The sequence below is a fragment of the Aedes albopictus genome, chromosome 2, assembly GCF_035046485.1.
Source record: "Aedes albopictus strain Foshan chromosome 2, AalbF5, whole genome shotgun sequence".
Classification (NCBI taxonomy): domain Eukaryota; kingdom Metazoa; phylum Arthropoda; class Insecta; order Diptera; family Culicidae; genus Aedes; species Aedes albopictus.
In genome coordinates, this window is record NC_085137.1 from 139,943,731 (window position 1) to 139,962,278 (window position 18,548).

Consider the following 18,548-nt stretch of genomic DNA (forward strand, 5'->3'; position numbering starts at 1 on the left):
GAGAACGAAGCGGAAATGGACGTCGCCGAGAATGATAAAGAGAGTGAACCAGTTTTCTTCGATGTTGGACGCAGAAGCGATCGGGCTACGCCCGATTCACACTTCGATGCCGAAGAAGCAGAAGAGTACGATTCAGCAGTCGAGGACGTGACACAGTCAGACGGCGAATTTCGAGGATTTAGCGATGAAGAGCCGCTCCTCGGCGAAGATGTCGTCCAGCAGGACGCACCAAGGCGGTCCACGCGTCCAACAAAAGGCGTCCCACCTCAACGATTCTGTGATGTTACCAGCGTAACGAAACACACCATCGACGAACCTCGAAACTTCTCCGAAGCAGTGAACGGTCCCGAAGCGGCGATGTGGCAGGCCGCGATGCAGGAGGAGATGGAAGCATTCAAGGAAACCGGCACGTGGGAGCTTGTCCCCCTACCACCCGGACGTAAACCGGTAGGGTGCAAATGGACTTATAAGAAAAAAGAAGACGAGCATGGACGAGTAGTACGGCACAAGGCGAGACTAGTCGCCCAGGGGTTCTCGCAAAAATTCGGTCAAGATTATGACGAAGTTTTTGCCCCCGTAGTCCGACAGACGACACTCCGGACAATCCTCGTGTTAGCCAGCAAGCAGAAGATGTCAGTGAAGCACCTGGACATCAAAAGTGCGTACCTATACGCCGACCTAGAAGAGGACACGTATATGAAGCAACCACCTGGCTTCGACCAAAACGACGGGAGGGTGTGCCGACTCAAGCGCTGCATCTACGGGCTCAAACAGTCCGCCCGAGCTTGGAACAAAAAGATCGATAGAGTGTTTAAGTCCATGGGATTCGAGCAAGCGGAAAGCGACACATGCTTGTACATCCGTAACCGTAAAGGGAAGCAGAGCTACATCCTCATATATGTAGACGACATGCTCGTCGTGTGCAACTCCGAGGAAGAATTTGAGGAGATTCGTCGACAACTGCAGAACCACTTCAAGTTATCCTGCCTCGGTGATCTCAACCAGTTCCTGGGCATACGCGTCGAAAAGGCGGAAGATCACTACACTCTCGACCAAGCGACCTACATAGACAGGCTGGTACGGCGATTCGGACACGACGAAGCAAAACCATCAAAGGTACCAATGGACCCCGCGTACCTCAAGCAAAAGGAGGAGTGTGAATTGCCTACCAACACATCATATAGGAGTTTGGTAGGGAGTTTGCTCTATATCGCGGTGAACACTCGGCCGGATATTTGCGTGGCCGTCTCACTGCTGGGAAGGAAAGTCGCCAACCCGACGAACCGAGATTGGACTGAGGCAAAAAGAGTACTGAGATACCTCAAGGCTACGAGAGATCACCGTTTGCACCTGGGCCCCGGAATCGGTGAAATGGAGTGCTACGTGGACGCCGACTGGGCCGGCGATGAGGACGACAGGAAGTCACACTCCGGGTTTCTTCTAAAATTCGGCGGTGGTCTTGTTGATTGGGGAACACGAAAGCAATCGTGTGTCGCCCTTTCCTCGACAGAAGCCGAGTTCATTGCATTGGCGGACGGTTGTCAGCAGCTGATGTGGTACCGGAAGCTGCTCAACGACTTGCAACAATCCCAACCCAGTCCGATTGTAATCTGGGAAGATAACCAGTCGTGCATTAAGATCGTAGAATCGGAGCGCCTCGAAAGGCGTTCAAAGCACATCGATACTAAGTACGCCTACGCCAAGGACCTACATCAACAACGAGTCATCGAGCTTCGCTACATGCCAACCGAGCGCATGGAGGCGGACCTTATGACAAAGCCGTTAGACCGAGTTAAGCTGGAGAGGCACCGAACTGCCATTGGTGTCAAGGATCCAACCAAGATGCCGAACTGACAACGTTGAGGAGGAGTGACGGGCTACACAACCGTGTGGCACCGTTGTCAATTCAATCAAAATCCAATTGAGTAATTTTCTCAGTGTTCTACTTTATTATACTTTATACTACTCAAACATTGTATCACACACACTTTGACACTACCACTGCGCTATGTAACATACATTGAATAAACATCATTCCATAGTCGTTAATCAAGAGAAGCACACGTCTTTTCATTGTTCCTCCGCCCTAATCACTGCTCTGCGTCAATAAGTTGAGATGCAGGCTCTGTTCCACTTGGAGCGATGATAAAAAAGCAGAATGAGGTGTATTTCATAACAAAGAACAACTTTGAAGAACACACGAAAATTACCAAAATCCCCAGAAAAAGATATAACGAAATAGTTATTTATGCAACAAGTTGCAAAATGATGATTTTTTCAGCACGAGTCGTACATTTATCCAACGAGGCTTGCCGAGTTGGATAAATACGACGAGTGCTGAAAAAATAGAGTTTTGCAACGAGTTGCATACAAAGTTTTTTGCAATTGCGAAAAATACTCATTCAGGATAATCTTCCTAGCAGCACAAAGATCCACGTGGACCACGTGGAAACTCTCATGCACGACAGCGTGGCTGTTATATTTGATCAGGTAGGCTATGGCGTAGTAGGTGTCAGATTTTCATTCTTCCGTCGTCATCAAACAGCAGTATGGACAAGAGAAGGAAGTTAAAGCTAGTGTTTCTATGCCTGATCTGCGCTAAACTAAATCTTCCTGATTTGGACGAGCGCTCAGCGGATGTAGACGCAACAGCTGTACCGATGGAAAATGTGCCAGTTAGTAAAAAGTGTGCGTAAGCAAAGGTGCCGAAAAGTGCTACTTTTCCGTTCTCAAAAGAGTGCCGAAAAGTAGCACTTTTCGGCACTTTTGCTTTAGTGAAGAAAAGTAGGCCGTTATATGATTGCTATCGCGAGTGAAAAGTAGGGAAATAAACAACGCAATTGCAAAAAAACTATTTTGAGGGGTCGTTCACAAAAAAACGACACATATCTCTTATACTTAAGCAAATACATAAGGTAATAGTTTGTTCGGCAAACTTTCCAACAATACATTTTTCTACAACTTTGCAGAAGACCCACCGGAATAACTCCGGCCATAGGGACCATTCCGACGTTCTTCGTCCCCTTTTACAAACTAGACATATGTACGAGTGTACTGTCAAAAAAATATTCAAATCCGTTGTGTATTCGCTGAACGGCAACATTTTTAGTTCATATGCGCTGACTGAGGCCGATACGGGTTAAATTTCGTAAATTTCTCCCGGAGATTCTTCCAGATTCATACCAGCATTTTTCCACGATTAGAACATTTCTTTCCGGGATTCCCCCTTGTAAAGCTTCCTTCTCACTTCACCGGGCCGGAGAAAGCTATCCCACTGAGATAAATTCTTTAAGGAACTTTGAATACATTTTGGAAGGATATCCGAGAGGAATCCAGAGAGAAATTTTGGAAGAATATCGGAAAAACCTCTGGCGGTACCTACTCCAAAAGATAGCCTACTCCGTCAAAAACTTCTGCTGATATCCTGAGTGGAACTCTGGTAGAACACTGTAAAATCTCGGAAGGAGCTTTTTGATGGTTAGAATTTGACCCGAGATCACATGAGACAGACATGCAAGAAGAGCTGGTTTAGGAAGTTTCAAATTAAAACTCGATTCAACCATAACTTAGTGGCATCTAGCCCAACGTCGGGTCTCTTTGTATTTTGTCCAATTCGTGTAAATTAGTCATTTTCTCTGTCAAATAAATACCTACATCTTTAATTAGTTATCATCGCCGGCCTATTTCCAGATCGGCTGTGCCCGTCCCTGGACGTTGTGGATGTGACTCTGCCGTGGCGCGGTAATGTTCCACTCGTACCAGACCTTGTGCGAAGCGACGCAGCGCCAAAAGTTGACCACAATCTCTTCGCCGGCCCGAATCTGCACCGGTTCCGTCAGCGGGAAGAACATCGAAAACCACGATCCCAGTCCCTTGGTGTGCGTGAACGGGTGGATGCTGATGGTGATGTCCTTGTACAGCACGGAATCGAAATAGCCGCAGAAACCGTGCATCACGCAGTCCAGCTCGGACTTGAAGCGAAGCGTCTTGAAGCGCGAATTGTCAATCACCGGATCGCGGTTCGGATGGACGAATTCGAACACAGGCTGTGGGTTGTCGATGTGGTAGGCGTTCTTCAAGTACGCCACATAGGTGCCCTCCATGTAGCGGGACGTGACGATGCGGTCCTTGCCGTGTGGGCTCTTTTCCAGCGATCGAATCTGGTTGTAGATCTTTGTCGTCATACATGGGTTCAGGTAGGAGGTAGATTTGCCTGCAATTGGATTGTGAAGGTTTTTTAATAGATTAACTTAGTTTCATACGAAATATGGAAATGCTTATCATAAGGCTGCGAGAGGTACCTACTAATTTTGGATTTGAGATAGGTACGTTTAGACAGTTTTTAATTCTACAAATGATCTCTATATTCACTTGTGATGTGAATGCCTATCGAAACACGACCGATTCCTACTTATACAACGGATAATACTTACATGGAATGCTCACTCCATCCGGCTTCAAATGCTTCTGCGCCCCGTCCAGACACTCCGGTGAAAGTTCATTATCGCCAAATGAACCCAGCAGTTCCGAAATCAGAATGTCCGCCTTTTCCGGCGGTTCGAACTCTCGCATGTCGGTCGAAATGAGTTCGACGTTTTTATCGCGCCACAGCTCGTTGATCAGCGCACTGAGCGTGACGATGGCATTCGGATTTTTCTCGATGACGTAGATCTTCGCCAGGCGCTTACTCTTGGCGGCGGCATTCAACGCGGCCCGAACCAAAGGACCGCGCCCTCCTCCTACGACCATTATAATGGAGGTTCGAGTTTGCATTTCCGCTGCCGGAACGCGATCTCTCAGTGCCTGCTCGATGGCATTTTGGTACAGAATGTACTTGACCGGGTCCTTTTCGAATACCTCGTAGGTGAAACTGTCCAGATTGTCGTACAGCGGCTGCAGCGGGATCTCCAGCAGATCGTCGTACCCCTGCATGGGGTCCTTCTTATAGTTCGAGCGAAGAATGTACTTGATGTAGTCGGCATAGTGAACCAACCGTTTGTCATCCGGATTGGCCTTGACAATAAAATGGCAGCTGAACGTCCGGTGAAACAGCACCAACAACTCCTGATGAGCCTTGGACAGAACCGGGTAATTGTTGGCGTTAGTCAGAAAAACACTCGAGGAAAGAACGACCGCATCGACCGGTTCCCCGAGCCAGCGGTAGATTTCCCGCTTGTCCGGAATGTCCGCCGTAAACTCCAGCGCCACTTTCACATGAGTATCGAAGTCCGCATAGGACCGGAAGTTGTTCCACCAATTCCACGGATCATCTCCCAAACAATCGTAATCCGCATCGCTGCGCCAAACTGCCTGCGACGCCTTCGGATTCACCATCGGAACCTCGACCAGCAAGACTCCCTTCAGCCCGACCGTACTCACCCGGGCCAAATTCGTACAATCACCGCTCTTCAGCCGCAACAGAATGTATCCGCTCTGCACCACATGTTCCGCGTAGGAAATCTCCTGCCGAATCGTTGCCTCGGCCTGCTTCCGAACGTCGTCATCCTCCGAATCGCAATCCACGTTGCAGCTCAACCGACAAATCACCCGATTCAGCCACTGGGTCGAGCTCAGCAGCAAGTCCGACCGGGTGAAACGCTGGTGACTGGTCTTGAGCGGTTCCACGACAAATTCCCGATCGAAGCGCCGGTGCGCCAGCGGGATTGTGATCGAGTTGTAGTTCGATTTCGCGGCATGTTCGATGGCCGTTTCCAGCTCGTACAACGTGTCCTGGTGCAGCGAGATGGACACTTTGATCGGCGGTTGCTGTTGATCGGACATTGTACCGATTTCGGTGCACAATTTAAGAGAAGGAATGTTACTTTTTTGATGAAAAACTTTTCAGAAATTTTCACTAAAAAACTGTGCGCGCGTCCGACAACGAGGTTTCTGTTTGTAAACTTTCGAGCAAATTTTGTTTGGGAATTTTGTCGAGCAGAGAGTGGGAAGTGATGCCAAACCACGATTAATCGGTCGTGAGAGAAAACGTTTCCGAAGGGGGACTGCTCGCATTTTTGCGCTAGGGGCAAGACACTGCAATCCGGAGAAACTCTCTTGTTCGAATTCTAGTTTAAATCAAAATGATTTGATTGATACTCAAATATTGACTGTCTCCCCCCTTAGGGGTGATCTAGGGGCAAGACAGATACAGCGAGAGTAACTCTGTTATCGAAGTGTTGCTCAGAATTCCTCTGGATTGCTCTGGATCACTTTGGTTTTCCCGAAGTGCTGCCTGATACTAGTGAAAAATCGAGCAGTCTTGCCCGATTTTCTGGTTCCTAGCGACGTTTCTGAATGGATTCGAGCAAAAAGAGTTACTCAGGATTGTTCAGAGTTTCTCCGGATTTCACAGTGTCTTGCCCCTAGGGGGTGATACACAAATTATGTCACGCAAAAAACGACCTTTTTCAACCCCCCCTCCCCCCTATGTCACACTTTTTGTATGGGACCTCTAGATTTTTTGTATGGGTCGTCACATTCTGCCAAACCCCCTTCCCCCCTAAAAGCGTGACGTAATTTGTGTACGACCCCTTATCGAACGCGATCTAGGGGCAGGACAGATACAGCGACAGCGAGAGTAACTCTGTTATCGAAGTGTTGCTCAGAATTCCTCAGGATTGCTCTGGATCACTCTGGTTTTCCTGAAGTGTTGCCTGATACCAGTGAAAAATCGAGCAGTCTTGCCCGATTTTCCGCTTCGTAGAGACGTTTCTGAATGGATTCGAACAAAAAGAGTTACTCAGGATTGCTCAGAGTTGCTCCGGATTTCACAGTGTCTTGCCCCTAGAACGCGATGAATTGAATCCGTCGCAGCCAATCAGCAGGCGGGAGTCTGACGTTTCTCCGATCTCACTAACACAAACAGCAGCAGAGGTGATGCTTGATTCGTTGCGATGATTCAGAAATACGGACTGGAAGTTGGCAGCGCGTTTTGTTATGAAAGCAACATACAATATTTGACCACTTTTGACAGTAAAATTTTGGCCAAGATGTATACTGCAGTTCCTAGTGCAGTTCATGGACAAACAAAACTACATATTTGTCACTCGCGAAAAACGAACAGGGACAAACAGAGTCAAACAACTTGCCAAAATTTTACTGTCAACCGTGGTCAAAATATTTGTTTGGCATCTAGGGGACAAGACGACAAGACACTGTGCCTAGGGGCAGGACAGATACAGCGAGAGTAACTCTGCTATCGAAGTGTTGCTCAGAATTCCTTAGAATTGCTCTGGATCACTCTGGTTTTCCTGAAGTGTTGCCTGATACCAGTGAAAAATCGAGCAGTCTTGCCCGATTTTCCGCTTCGTAGAGACGTTTCTGAATGGATTCGAACAAAAAGAGTTACTCAGGATTGCTCAGAGTTGCTCCGGATTTCACAGTGTCTTGCCCCTAGCACTGTGCAATCCGGAGCAACTCTGAGCAATCCTGAGTAACACCTTGGTACCCACTTAACGTAATTTATGTTTAGTCCTTTACCACAGACAAACAGACGTAACACTCTTCAAAACAGCTTGGCACAATAATTTAACGATCAATTCAAATTTCATTTGATTTGCGCGATCGTTCCACCAGAGGCGCTAGTGTTCGATCGCTTTGACGTTTGCCAGTGTACACGTTGCTGAATGATGCAAACGAAAATTACAGGCAATTTGTGTAGTAGTGTGCGTGTTAGCAAAACGTCAAATCGAAATCCATCATGGCCGACAGTGTCGCGCGCGGTTCCACCAACAGGTGGCAGTGTGCTCATGAAAATGACACTGGGCAAAATTTTTGATGAATTTCCTTTAAGAGTTACGTCTGTTTGTCTGTGCCTTTACTGTCAGAGCTGTCAGATCAGTGTAACACGCTAAATATAATTTACAAAAAAAAATACACGGTTATGAATATTATTGGGTACCGGACTGGACACACAAAATTTCTAGATTGAGTTTAAATAAGGGCGAAAGTAACATGAGAGAGTTCTCTTCATCGACTCTCGCTTCTGCAAATTATAGTGACGATGCAGATTCAATCGAACTTTTTTACACTTAGACGCTAGATTGCATCACAGCCTAGCGATTTATGACCAAAAAGTGCAACCATAATAGGGTCCTAAAATTAAAGACGAAATCTCACTTATATTGAATAATACGATCAAGCATGGTATTCTAATCGGAATTGTACTTTACTCGAACTTGAAAGACAAAGGAATAATGAGAAAATTCGAAATAAGAAAAATGGTAAATAGTTCTACTTTGACATTTGAGATCAACCTTGTGTGACTGAGCTCGACATTTTTCGCACTGGGATTTCAAAAATGTTCCTATCTGACATACACGCTGAAAAAAAATCACTCAAAGTATGTGTTATAAGCTAGGGACGAGACAAAAGGCTAAAAATATAAAAATTATATATTTTCAACTACGGATAATAAAAACGTCAAAAAATGAGTAAATATGTACTCTTGAACCATATATTGTGGTCTAAAACAAGAATCCCGATCGGACTTTAGGAGCCTATTGCATCTTGTCAATTTAATTTGCAGAAGAAAGAGTCGATGACGAGAACTCTCTCATGTTACTTTCTCCCTTATTTAAACTCAATATAGATTTGATCGTTTTCTTTGGTACATCGAGGTCTTGAAATTAGTCTAGAAATTAGTCACTTGAATCCATTCAGAAATTTCTCAACGAAGCGGGAAATCTGGCAAGACTGCTAGATTTTCACTGGTATCAGGCAACACTTCGGGAAAACCAGAGTGATCAAGAGCTATCTCTAGGGGCAGGACAGATACAGTGAGAGTAACTCTGGTATCGAAGTGTTGCTCAGAATTCCTCAGGATTGCTCTGGATCACTCTGGTTTTCCTGAAGTGTTGCCTGATAGGGTTCATTCAAATATTACGTAACGCTAAGAGGGGAGGGAGGGGGTCCAGCGCTGCGTTACGCTTCATACAAAATTTTAAAATTTGTCATACAAAAGTTGTTATGTGGGGGTGGGAGGGGGTCAAAAATTGGTAAATATTGCGTTACGTAATATGTATTTGAATGAACCCATACCAGTGCAAAATCGAGCAGTCTTGCCCGATTTTCCGCTTCGTAGAGACGTTTCTGAATGGATTCGAACAAAAAGAGTTACTCAGGATTGCTCAGCCCAGTACGGAGGGTTAGCCTAACATTAGCCTAATGTGAGACTAACTGGCCAGCATGTTAGGCTAACTTTTTGTCTCACTTTTGCCTAATGTTAGTCTAAAATTAGACAGATATGACACACTTTTGTTAGACATGTTGCAAATTCGAAACATGTTTGTTAGTCTAACATTAGACTAACGTTAGACATGTTTTAGTATGGGCTGTTAGATGAATGTTAGGCATAGATTTTATGCTGCTTGTTTTCATTCCAGCTGTCATCCGAGCAAGAAGTGTGATTGTAGTAGTGAACTTTTATCGGCGTTCACTACTACAACCGCACTTCTGCCTCGAATGAAAGCTGGACGAAACATATTTAATAAAAAGAATCGGAGCCTGTTTTAATTTTAATTTTAATTTTAATTTTAATTTTAATTTTAATTTTAATTTTAATTTTAATTTTAATTTTAATTTTATTTTAATTTTATTTTAATTTTAATTTTAATTTTAATTTTAATTTTAATTTTAATTTTAATTTTAATTTTAATTTTAATTTTAATTTTAATTTTAATTTTAATTTTAATTTTAATTTCAATTTTAATTTTAATTTTAATTTTAATTTTAATTTTAATTTTAATTTTAATTTTAATTTTAATTTTAATTTTAATTTTAATTTTAATTTTAATTTTAATTTTAATTTTAATTTTAATTTTAATTTTAATTTTAATTTTAATTTTAATTTTAATTTTAATTTTAATTTTAATTTTAATTTTAATTTTAATTTTAATTTTAATTTTAATTTTAATTTTAATTTTAATTTTAATTTTAATTTTAATTTTAATTTTAATTTTAATTTTAATTTTAATTTTAATTTTAATTTTAATTTTAATTTTAATTTTAATTTTAATTTTAATTTTAATTTTAATTTTAATTTTAATTTTAATTTTAATTTTAATTTTAATTTTAATTTTATTTTAATTTTAATTTTAATTTTAATTTTAATTTTAATTTTAATTTTAATTTTAATTTTAATTTTAATTTTAATTTTAATTTTAATTTTAATTTTAATTTTAATTTTAATTTTAATTTTAATTTTAATTTTAATTTTAATTTTAATTTTAATTTTAATTTTAATTTTAATTTTAATTTTAATTTTAATTTTAATTTTAATTTTAATTTTAATTTTAATTTTAATTTTAATTTTAATTTTAATTTTAATTTTAATTTTAATTTTAATTTTAATTTTAATTTTAATTTTAATTTTAATTTTAATTTTAATTTTAATTTTAATTTTAATTTTAATTTTAATTTTAATTTTAATTTTAATTTTAATTTTAATTTTAATTTTAATTTTAATTTTAATTTTAATTTTAATTTTAATTTTAATTTTAATTTTAATTTTAATTTTAATTTTAATTTTAATTTTAATTTTAATTTTAATTTTAATTTTAATTTTAATTTTAATTTTAATTTTAATTTTAATTTTAATTTTAATTTTAATTTTAATTTTAATTTTAATTTTAATTTTAATTTTAATTTTAATTTTAATTGTAGTTGTAATTGTAATTGTAATTGTAATTGTAATTGTAATTGTATTTGTAATTGTAATTGTAATTGTAATTGTAATTGTAATTGTAATTGTAATTGTAATTGTAATTGTAATTGTAATTGTAATTGTAATTGTAATTGTAATTGTAATTGTAATTGTAATTGTAATTGTAATTGTAATTGTAATTGTAATTGTAATTGTAATTGTAATTGTAATTGTAATTGTAATTGTAATTGTAATTGTAATTGTAATTGTAATTGTAATTGTAATTGTAATTGTAATTGTAATTGTAATTGTAATTGTAATTGTAATTGTAATTGTAATTGTAATTGTAATTGTAATTGTAATTGTAATTGTAATTGTAATTTTAATTTTATTTTTAATTTTAATTTTAATTTTAATTTTAATTTTAATTTTAATATTTATTTTAATTTTAATTTTAACAAGGATGGAAGAAAATCACTTCTAACGATAAATGATACACCATACGAACAATCAAAGATAGCCGTTGCTCTTGCGGTAGCTTGATGCGACACCCTCGCGCTGTGCTCGTATCACAGAGCAATTAAACATCTGATGCACGCTTTATCGCGGGATCTATCGTTATCGGATCATGTTACAAGTCGCGATAAACTTTATTCATCACGATTATGGCCACTTTTGAACCCGGAACCAAAATTCATGATCTGGAATATTACATTCATATGCAGATCGTGAAGCTTCAGCAATAAGAATGCACAAAAAGTGATCGAAAATCGAAATTTATCATTTCGACTTCATGATAACGATCGCATCACGGCCGCACATGCCGAGCGATTCATTATTCGCGGAGCATGGGTTGTTATGAATGCTTGACGACAAAATTCTATCGTTGTTGCTATGATCGCGCGATGCCTTCCAACCGCGACACACTTGGGATCCTATCATGATCACTAGATTTCCATCCTTGAATTTTAACTTAAATAAAATTAAAATAACATAAAAATTAAATTAAAATTTAAATAAATTAAATTAAAATTAAATTGCAATTAAATTAAAATTAAATTAAAATTAAATTAAAATTAAATTAAAATTAAATTAAAATTAAATTAAAATTAAATTAAAATTAAATTAAAATTAAATTAAAATTAAATTAAAATTAAATTAAAATTAAATTAAAATTAAATTAAAATTAAATTAAAATTAAATTAAAATTAAATTAAAATTAAATTAAAATTAAATTAAAATTAAATTAAAATTAAATTAAAATTAAATTAAAATTAAATTAAAATTAAATTAAAATTAAATTAAAATTAAATTAAAATTAAATTAAAATTAAATTAAAATTAAATTAAAATTAAATTAAAATTAAATTAAAATTAAATTAAAATTAAATTAAAATTAAATTAAAATTAAATTAAAATTAAATTAAAATTAAATTAAAATTAAATTAAAATTAAATTAAAATTAAATTAAAATTAAATTAAAATTAAATTAAAATTAAATTAAAATTAAATTAAAATTAAATTAAAATTAAATTAAAATTAAATTAAAATTAAATTAAAATTAAATTAAAATTAAATTAAAATTAAATTAAAATTAAATTAAAATTAAATTAAAATTAAATTAAAATTAAATTAAAATTAAATTAAAATTAAATTAAAATTAAATTAAAATTAAATTAAAATTAAATTAAAATTAAATTAAAATTAAATTAAAATTAAATTAAAATTAAATTAAAATTAAATTAAAATTAAATTAAAATTAAATTAAAATTAAATTAAAATTAAATTAAAATTAAATTAAAATTAAATTGAAATTAAATTGAAATTAAATTAAAATTAAATTAAAATTAAATTAAAATTAAAATTAAATTAAAATTAAACTAAAATTAAATTCAAATTAAATTCAAATTAAATTAAAATTAAATTAAAATTAAATTAAAATTAAATTAAAATTGAATTAAAATTAAATTAAAATTAAATTAAAATTAAATTAAAATTAAATTAAAATTAAATTAAAATTAAATTAAAATTAAATTAAAATTAAATTAAAATTAAATTAAAATTAAATTAAAATTAAATTAAAATTAAATTAAAATTAAATTAAAATTAAATTAAAATTAAATTAAAATTAAATTAAAATTAAATTAAAATTAAATTAAAATTAAATTAAAATTAAATTAAAATTAAATTAAAATTAAATTAAAATTAAATTAAAATTAAATTAAAATTAAATTAAAATTAAATTAAAAATTAAATTAAAATTAAATTAAAATTAAATTAAAATTAAATTAAAATTAAATTAAAATTAAATTAAAATTAAATTAAAATTAAATTAAAATTAAATTAAAATTCAATTAAAATTAAATTGAAATTAAATTAAAATTAAATTAAAATTAAATTAAAATTAAATTAAAATTAAATTAAAATTAAATTAAAATTAAATTAAAATTAAATTAAAATTAAATTAAAATTAAATTAAAATTAAATTAAAATTAAATTAAAATTAAATTAAAATTAAATTAAAATTAAATTAAAATTAAATTAAAATTAAATTAAAATTAAATTAAAATTAAATTAAAATTAAATTAAAATTAAATTAAAATTAAATTAAAATTAAATTAAAATTAAATTAAAATTAAATTAAAATTAAATTAAAATTAAATTAAAATTAAATTAAAATTAAATTAAAATTAAATTAAAATTAAATTAAAATTAAATTAAAATTAAATTAAAATTAAATTAAAATTAAATTAAAATTAAATTAAAATTAAATTAAAATTAAATTAAAATTAAATTAAAATTAAATTAAAATTAAATTTACATTAAATTAAATTTGAAGTAGAAATAAATGAAATGAAAAAATAAGTGACTCACCGACACGATGAGGACAAACTTAACGGATTGGACACTGTTCTGGTGATGACTGGTACCAGCGACGGTACGACGATAACGAACCGAACTTATTGGCCAGCAGCACCGACGGGGAACTGACGGATTGGACGACGGAACGACTGAAATGGTTCTTACGCACAATTTGTTTCATTTTCTCGACCGACGAACGCGAGAGCCGCGAGCTGCCGCAATCAACAGTTTTTTTTCACCGCCATTTGCTCAACTGTCAACGATGCGCGAAAAAATCGAACATTCAGCATAAATTCGGGGTTATGATTTATGCTCTCCAAAAATTTTCGATGAGCAACATGTCTAACCAATGCCTAACAGTGTCGAACGCCTAACTTCCTCCGTGCTGGGAGAGTTGCTCCGGATTTCACAGTGTCTTGCCCCTAGGTTTGGATCGATTTTTTCTCAACGTTTGTTCTGGAGATAGGCCGTTTTCAAACGAAATGCGTGCTGGTTCATTCGAGTAGTTTGACTTGACAGCTAAAATGTGGAAACCTCTGAAGGGCCTGGCTTAAAGTTGGCGCGCAGCGACAAAACGATAAACAAAAATCCATTGCTCGTCACCAGTTCTATAATTTTTGTGAATTTTTAGTGATTTCACTCAGTAAATCTTAATTAAAATGGCACTGTGGGTTGACCGGTACCGTCCGCGGGAACTGTCCAAGCTGGACTACCACAAGACGCAAGCGGCGCACCTTACGAACCTGTGCGCTCAGGGTGACTTCCCGCATCTGATGTTCTATGGGCCATCCGGCGCCGGCAAGAAGACCCGCATCATGTGCCTCCTGCGGGAACTGTACGGCTCGGGAGTCGAGCGTCTCCGGAACGAAGTCATGAACTTCACTACTCCATCGAACCGGAAGGTGGAAATCATGACGGTCAGCAGCAACTATCACATCGAGGTCAACCCGTCGGATGCCGGGATCTACGACAGGGTCGTCATCACCGATATGATTAAGCAGATTGCCCAGACGCAACAGATCGACCCGAGCGGGCAGCGTGAGTTCAAGACGATCGTACTCTCGGAAGTGGACGAATTGACGAAAGATGCACAGCACGCGCTGAGAAGAACCATGGAAAAGTACGTCGCAACCTGCCGGTTGGTGCTTTGCGTGAATTCTACTTCTCGGGTCATTCCGGCCGTGAAGAGTCGTTGCCTGGGTATTCGAATCTCCGCTCCGAGCAACGAGGAGATCATCAGTATTTTGAACGTAAGTTTAGTTCGGTTCGAAAATGCTGAATAATGTGCTAATTTCCTTGACCTTGATTAATGGTTATACCGCCAGGCTTACGTTTATGATAATAAATTACAATTACAATTAATTCTATTACAGAACATTTGCAAAAAGGAAGGCCTCCACATCCCATCGGAACTGGCCACACGAATCGCCGATAAATCCGAACGCAATCTTCGTCGAGCGATTCTCATGCTAGAGGCCTGCAAAGTGCAACAGTATCCGTTCACGGTCAATCAGGAAGTGCCGGAAATCGACTGGCAGGTGTTCCTTCGGGAAACGGCCAATCAGATCGTCCAGGAGCAATCACCGCAAAAGTTAGAAGCCGTCCGGGAGCGTCTGTACGAACTGCTGTCCCAAGGCGTTCCATCGGACATCATCTTCCGCGGGTTGGTGGAGAATTTGGTCAAAAACTGCGACATGAGTCTAAAGACTCAGACGCTCAACTTTGCCGGAACATACGAGCACCGGATGCAGCAGGGCAGCAAGCACATCTTCCACCTGGAAGCCTTCGTGGCGCAGTTTATGGCGCTGTACAAAAAATTCCTGAACCAGGCCTCCGCGATGGACTTGGACGACTTCTAGACTAGGCTCCATAATCTCAAACATAAAATTGTATTTCTTTCTTCAATAAAAACTTACTATTGCTTATAAAATAGTGTTTATTAAACTTTCAATAGTTTTGATAATGTTTCACCCGGAACAGTGAAACCACTCCTTCCCGACTACCGATGGCCAGGTAGCCACCTCCCGGGGAGAACTGCACCCGCGTGACGTTTCCCAGCCCAGCTTTGATCATCGGGAAGTTTCGGAAGACGGTTCCGCTCTTCATGTGCACCAACTTGACCGCATCTGGGACTTCCGCCGAGGCAATGGCCAGCAGCTCAGAAGTGACGTTGAAGGCCATCGATCCCACCGAAGTGGTCAAATTGGACACGGTTTTCTCCGGAGTGGGATATTTTTCGTGGAGGACTTTTTCCAGGAAGTAAATGTTGACAATTCCTTGGCGATTTCCTGTGGCCAGGTAACGATTGTTGGGACACACGGTTATAAAGGATCCATTCACACATCCCTCGTCGACGAAGATATTGACGAAGCGGCGTTTCTCAAGATGGTAAATCGAGACTTCATTGTCCGTGCTGTGTGATATGAGGTATTTGGAATCAGGAGTAAAACATAATGAAGGACAGGCGTGTTTCTGCTGGATGGTGATTAGAAGTTCCTTGCTCCGGGCATCTAGCAAATGGATCTCGCCGAATCCTCCGGTAACGGTCAAATATTTACCGCACTTAGACAGCTCAAAGTTCTTCATGGTCCAGGCGCCCTCTCCTCTCAGTTGTAACGTGTCGCTCTGGCCAGATATCAAGTTGTACACATGATAGAATTTCCGGAAGCTCCCGAACAGTACCTCATTTCCATCCGGGGTCATTCGGCAGCAAGCAATCTTGAACTTTTTCAGACCAATCGTGTGCAGCTTTTCGTTCTTGGTCCCATCCACAGCCACAATCGACGCAAATCCGTTCATTCCGGCCATGACCGCCACCATGGACGTAGGATGGAAGTTAATCGCCGTGATTTGGCCTTCGTTCTTCGTCTCTCGATTCAGGTTCTTCAATCGCTTCAACTCGATATTTCCCTTGGGCAAGTCCACGGTCGACCCTTTTACTACATGACCGACCGTTTTCAGAATCTCATCATCCGAGTCAACTTCTCGCTCTCGATCCAAATCAGCCCACTTCGGTTGACCAACGATCTTCTCAAAGTTTTTCCTCCGGCGGTTTACTGTGGCTCGCATTTCCAGCTTTCCTTTACCCTTCTGGGGGAAATCGTTATCTCTTTCATCATCGGAATCCTCCCAGGCGGCCGTACGTTTTCGTTTCTTTCTTTTCTGCTGTCCGTCACTGTACTCTTCTTCCTCCTCGTCCTCCTCCTCCTCCTCTTTCTCAACCTTCATCAGATTGGACACCATCTCAGCTCGGCCTCCGAAAACCAACGACATAAGCTCCTTCTCCTTGTCGCTTTTCGGCTTGTCGATGGATTGCTCGTCCAACTGATTGAACACATCGTCCTTCCGGTCCTCGGTCTCATCTTCACTGTCCTCGTCCTTTTTCAGAGCCTCAACGGTTTCCTTCCCTTCACCAACCTCTTCTTCCTGTTTAACATCAGCTACGTCCTCGGCACCATCAGAATCGTCCTCACTCGAATCGCCTTGACCGGAGTCTTTTTGATCTATGCCTATCTCCGCCCGGTACGAATCCAAAAGCTGGTTGATCGCCTCGTCGTCACTACTATCGATTGGCATTTTGGGAGTTTTTTTCTACTTTCAATAACTTTTAGAACAATTTCAAACTTTTCATTACAAAAATTGACTGATTTTACGAAAACACGTGAAACTCTCGAAGGTAAACAGCGCTGGTGTTCGCGTAGAACCAAAATAAACGTCTGTCAAACCCGTAGAGGCAAACCCACTGTAAATCAGATGGAAGTGATAATGAATATCTGGCATCCCTGCTGTCAAACTGCTCGAATTGGCGAAAATCTCGCGATACATTTGAAAAGGACCGATCCCCTAGGGGCAGGACAGATACAACGAGAGTAACTCTGGTATCGAAGTGTTGCTCAGAATTCCTCAGGATTGCTCAGGATCACTCTGATTTTTCTGAAGTGTTGCCTGATACCAGTGAAAAATCGAGCAGTCTTGTCCGATTTTCCGCTTCGTAGAGACGTTTCTGAATGGATTCGAACAAAAAGAGTTACTCAGGATTGCTCAGAGTTGCTCCGGATTTCACAGTGTCTTGCCCCTAGCCGATCCCCAAAAGGGTTTTCCTGGGAAAAATGGGAAAAATCGATGACCGAAATCATTTATTTCTATAATCTGTTGCAAGAAAAATTATCGCGCAAAGCTGTTAGAATACGCGAATAGATGTGCGCAGTTTCATTTAATCGCTTCAGTGTGTTCTGCGCGTTTAATCCTTGGGTAATTTCCGCACTTATTGTAGAAGACACGAATATGGTTTGATTGGGACAATATATGCTAGAATCTACGAGCGATTTTGCACGTTTTTGCCCGAGAGTCTACGGCGAAACGCGCAATACTTACTTACCTTACCGGTCAGGCTAAGGCCTGTGTGGCCTCTGCTGTACATAGTAGCCGTCTCCATTCTACTCGGTCTATGGCTGTGTGTCTCCCCGCACTCTGCGAAGGGTCCGCAGGTCGTCCTTCACTTGATCGATCCACCTAGCTCGCTGCGCACCACGTCTTCTTGTACCGGTCGAATGACTCTCGAGAACCATTTTAGTCGGATTTCTATCTGATATCCTGATGACATGACCCAAGTAGCCCACCGTAGCCTCCCGATTTTCGCGGTGTGGACGATGGTTGGTTCTCTTAGCAGCTGATGCAGCTCGTGGTTCATTCGCCTTCTCCAAGTCCCGTCTTCCATCTGCACTCCACCGTAGATAGTACGCAACACCTTCCGTTCGAAAACTCCAAGGGCGCGTTGGTCCTTCTGCACGTAGGGTCCATGTTTCATGCCCATAGAGTACTACCAGTCTAATAATCGTTTTGTAAGTAGTTAACTTCGTGTTAAGGCCCGTTTAGACTATCTGATTTGTTGGTATCATTTGAGTGACTGCTCAAAAAACTGTATTAAATCGTAAACAATGGTCACTCGAATCACTTTAATCAGATCAACAAATCAGATAGTCTAAACGGGCCATTACGGCGAACTTTATTCTATCGTAGAGTTCTGCGGAGTCCAAAATAAGCTC

General features: G+C 38.2%; 3 protein-coding genes across 3 annotated transcripts; 1 reads left to right on the plus strand and 2 right to left on the minus strand.

The window, feature by feature from the left end:
* Positions 1-3,560: 3,560 nt before the first annotated feature.
* On the minus strand, positions 3,561-5,893 carry LOC109410215 (protein arginine N-methyltransferase 5). Its single transcript, XM_019683738.3, has 2 exons — positions 4,434-5,893; positions 3,561-4,213 (listed from the first exon to the last, which is right to left on the minus strand). Exons 1-2 carry the CDS (start codon positions 5,779-5,781, stop codon positions 3,681-3,683), a joined length of 1,881 nt encoding a protein of 626 aa, XP_019539283.2. The 5' UTR covers positions 5,782-5,893; the 3' UTR covers positions 3,561-3,680.
* An 8,149-nt stretch (positions 5,894-14,042) lies between these two features.
* LOC109417528 (replication factor C subunit 3) lies at positions 14,043-15,433 on the plus strand. The gene is made up of 2 exons (XM_029858734.2): positions 14,043-14,753; positions 14,877-15,433. Exons 1-2 carry the CDS (start codon positions 14,163-14,165, stop codon positions 15,360-15,362), a joined length of 1,077 nt encoding a protein of 358 aa, XP_029714594.1. The 5' UTR covers positions 14,043-14,162; the 3' UTR covers positions 15,363-15,433.
* Positions 15,422-17,191, minus strand: LOC109417527 (U3 small nucleolar RNA-associated protein 18 homolog). The gene has a single exon (XM_019691599.3). The coding sequence runs from the start codon at positions 17,077-17,079 to the stop codon at positions 15,451-15,453; it is 1,629 nt and encodes a 542-aa protein (XP_019547144.3). The 5' UTR covers positions 17,080-17,191; the 3' UTR covers positions 15,422-15,450.
* Positions 17,192-18,548: the final 1,357 nt, after the last annotated feature.

Excerpts from the sequence above, each read along its gene's own strand:
- LOC109410215 (XM_019683738.3), bottom strand. The coding sequence starts at position 5,781 with ATGTCCGATCAACAGCAACCGCCGATCAAAGTGTCCATCTCGCTGCAC. Across the intron at positions 4,214-4,433 it reads GGATGGAGTGAGCATTCCAT|GCAAATCTACCTCCTACCTG; the intron begins GTAAGTATTATC and ends ATCCAATTGCAG.
- LOC109417528 (XM_029858734.2), top strand. The coding sequence starts at position 14,163 with ATGGCACTGTGGGTTGACCGGTACCGTCCGCGGGAACTGTCCAAGCTG. Across the intron at positions 14,754-14,876 it reads AGATCATCAGTATTTTGAAC|AACATTTGCAAAAAGGAAGG; the intron begins GTAAGTTTAGTT and ends ATTCTATTACAG.
- LOC109417527 (XM_019691599.3), bottom strand. The coding sequence starts at position 17,079 with ATGCCAATCGATAGTAGTGACGACGAGGCGATCAACCAGCTTTTGGAT.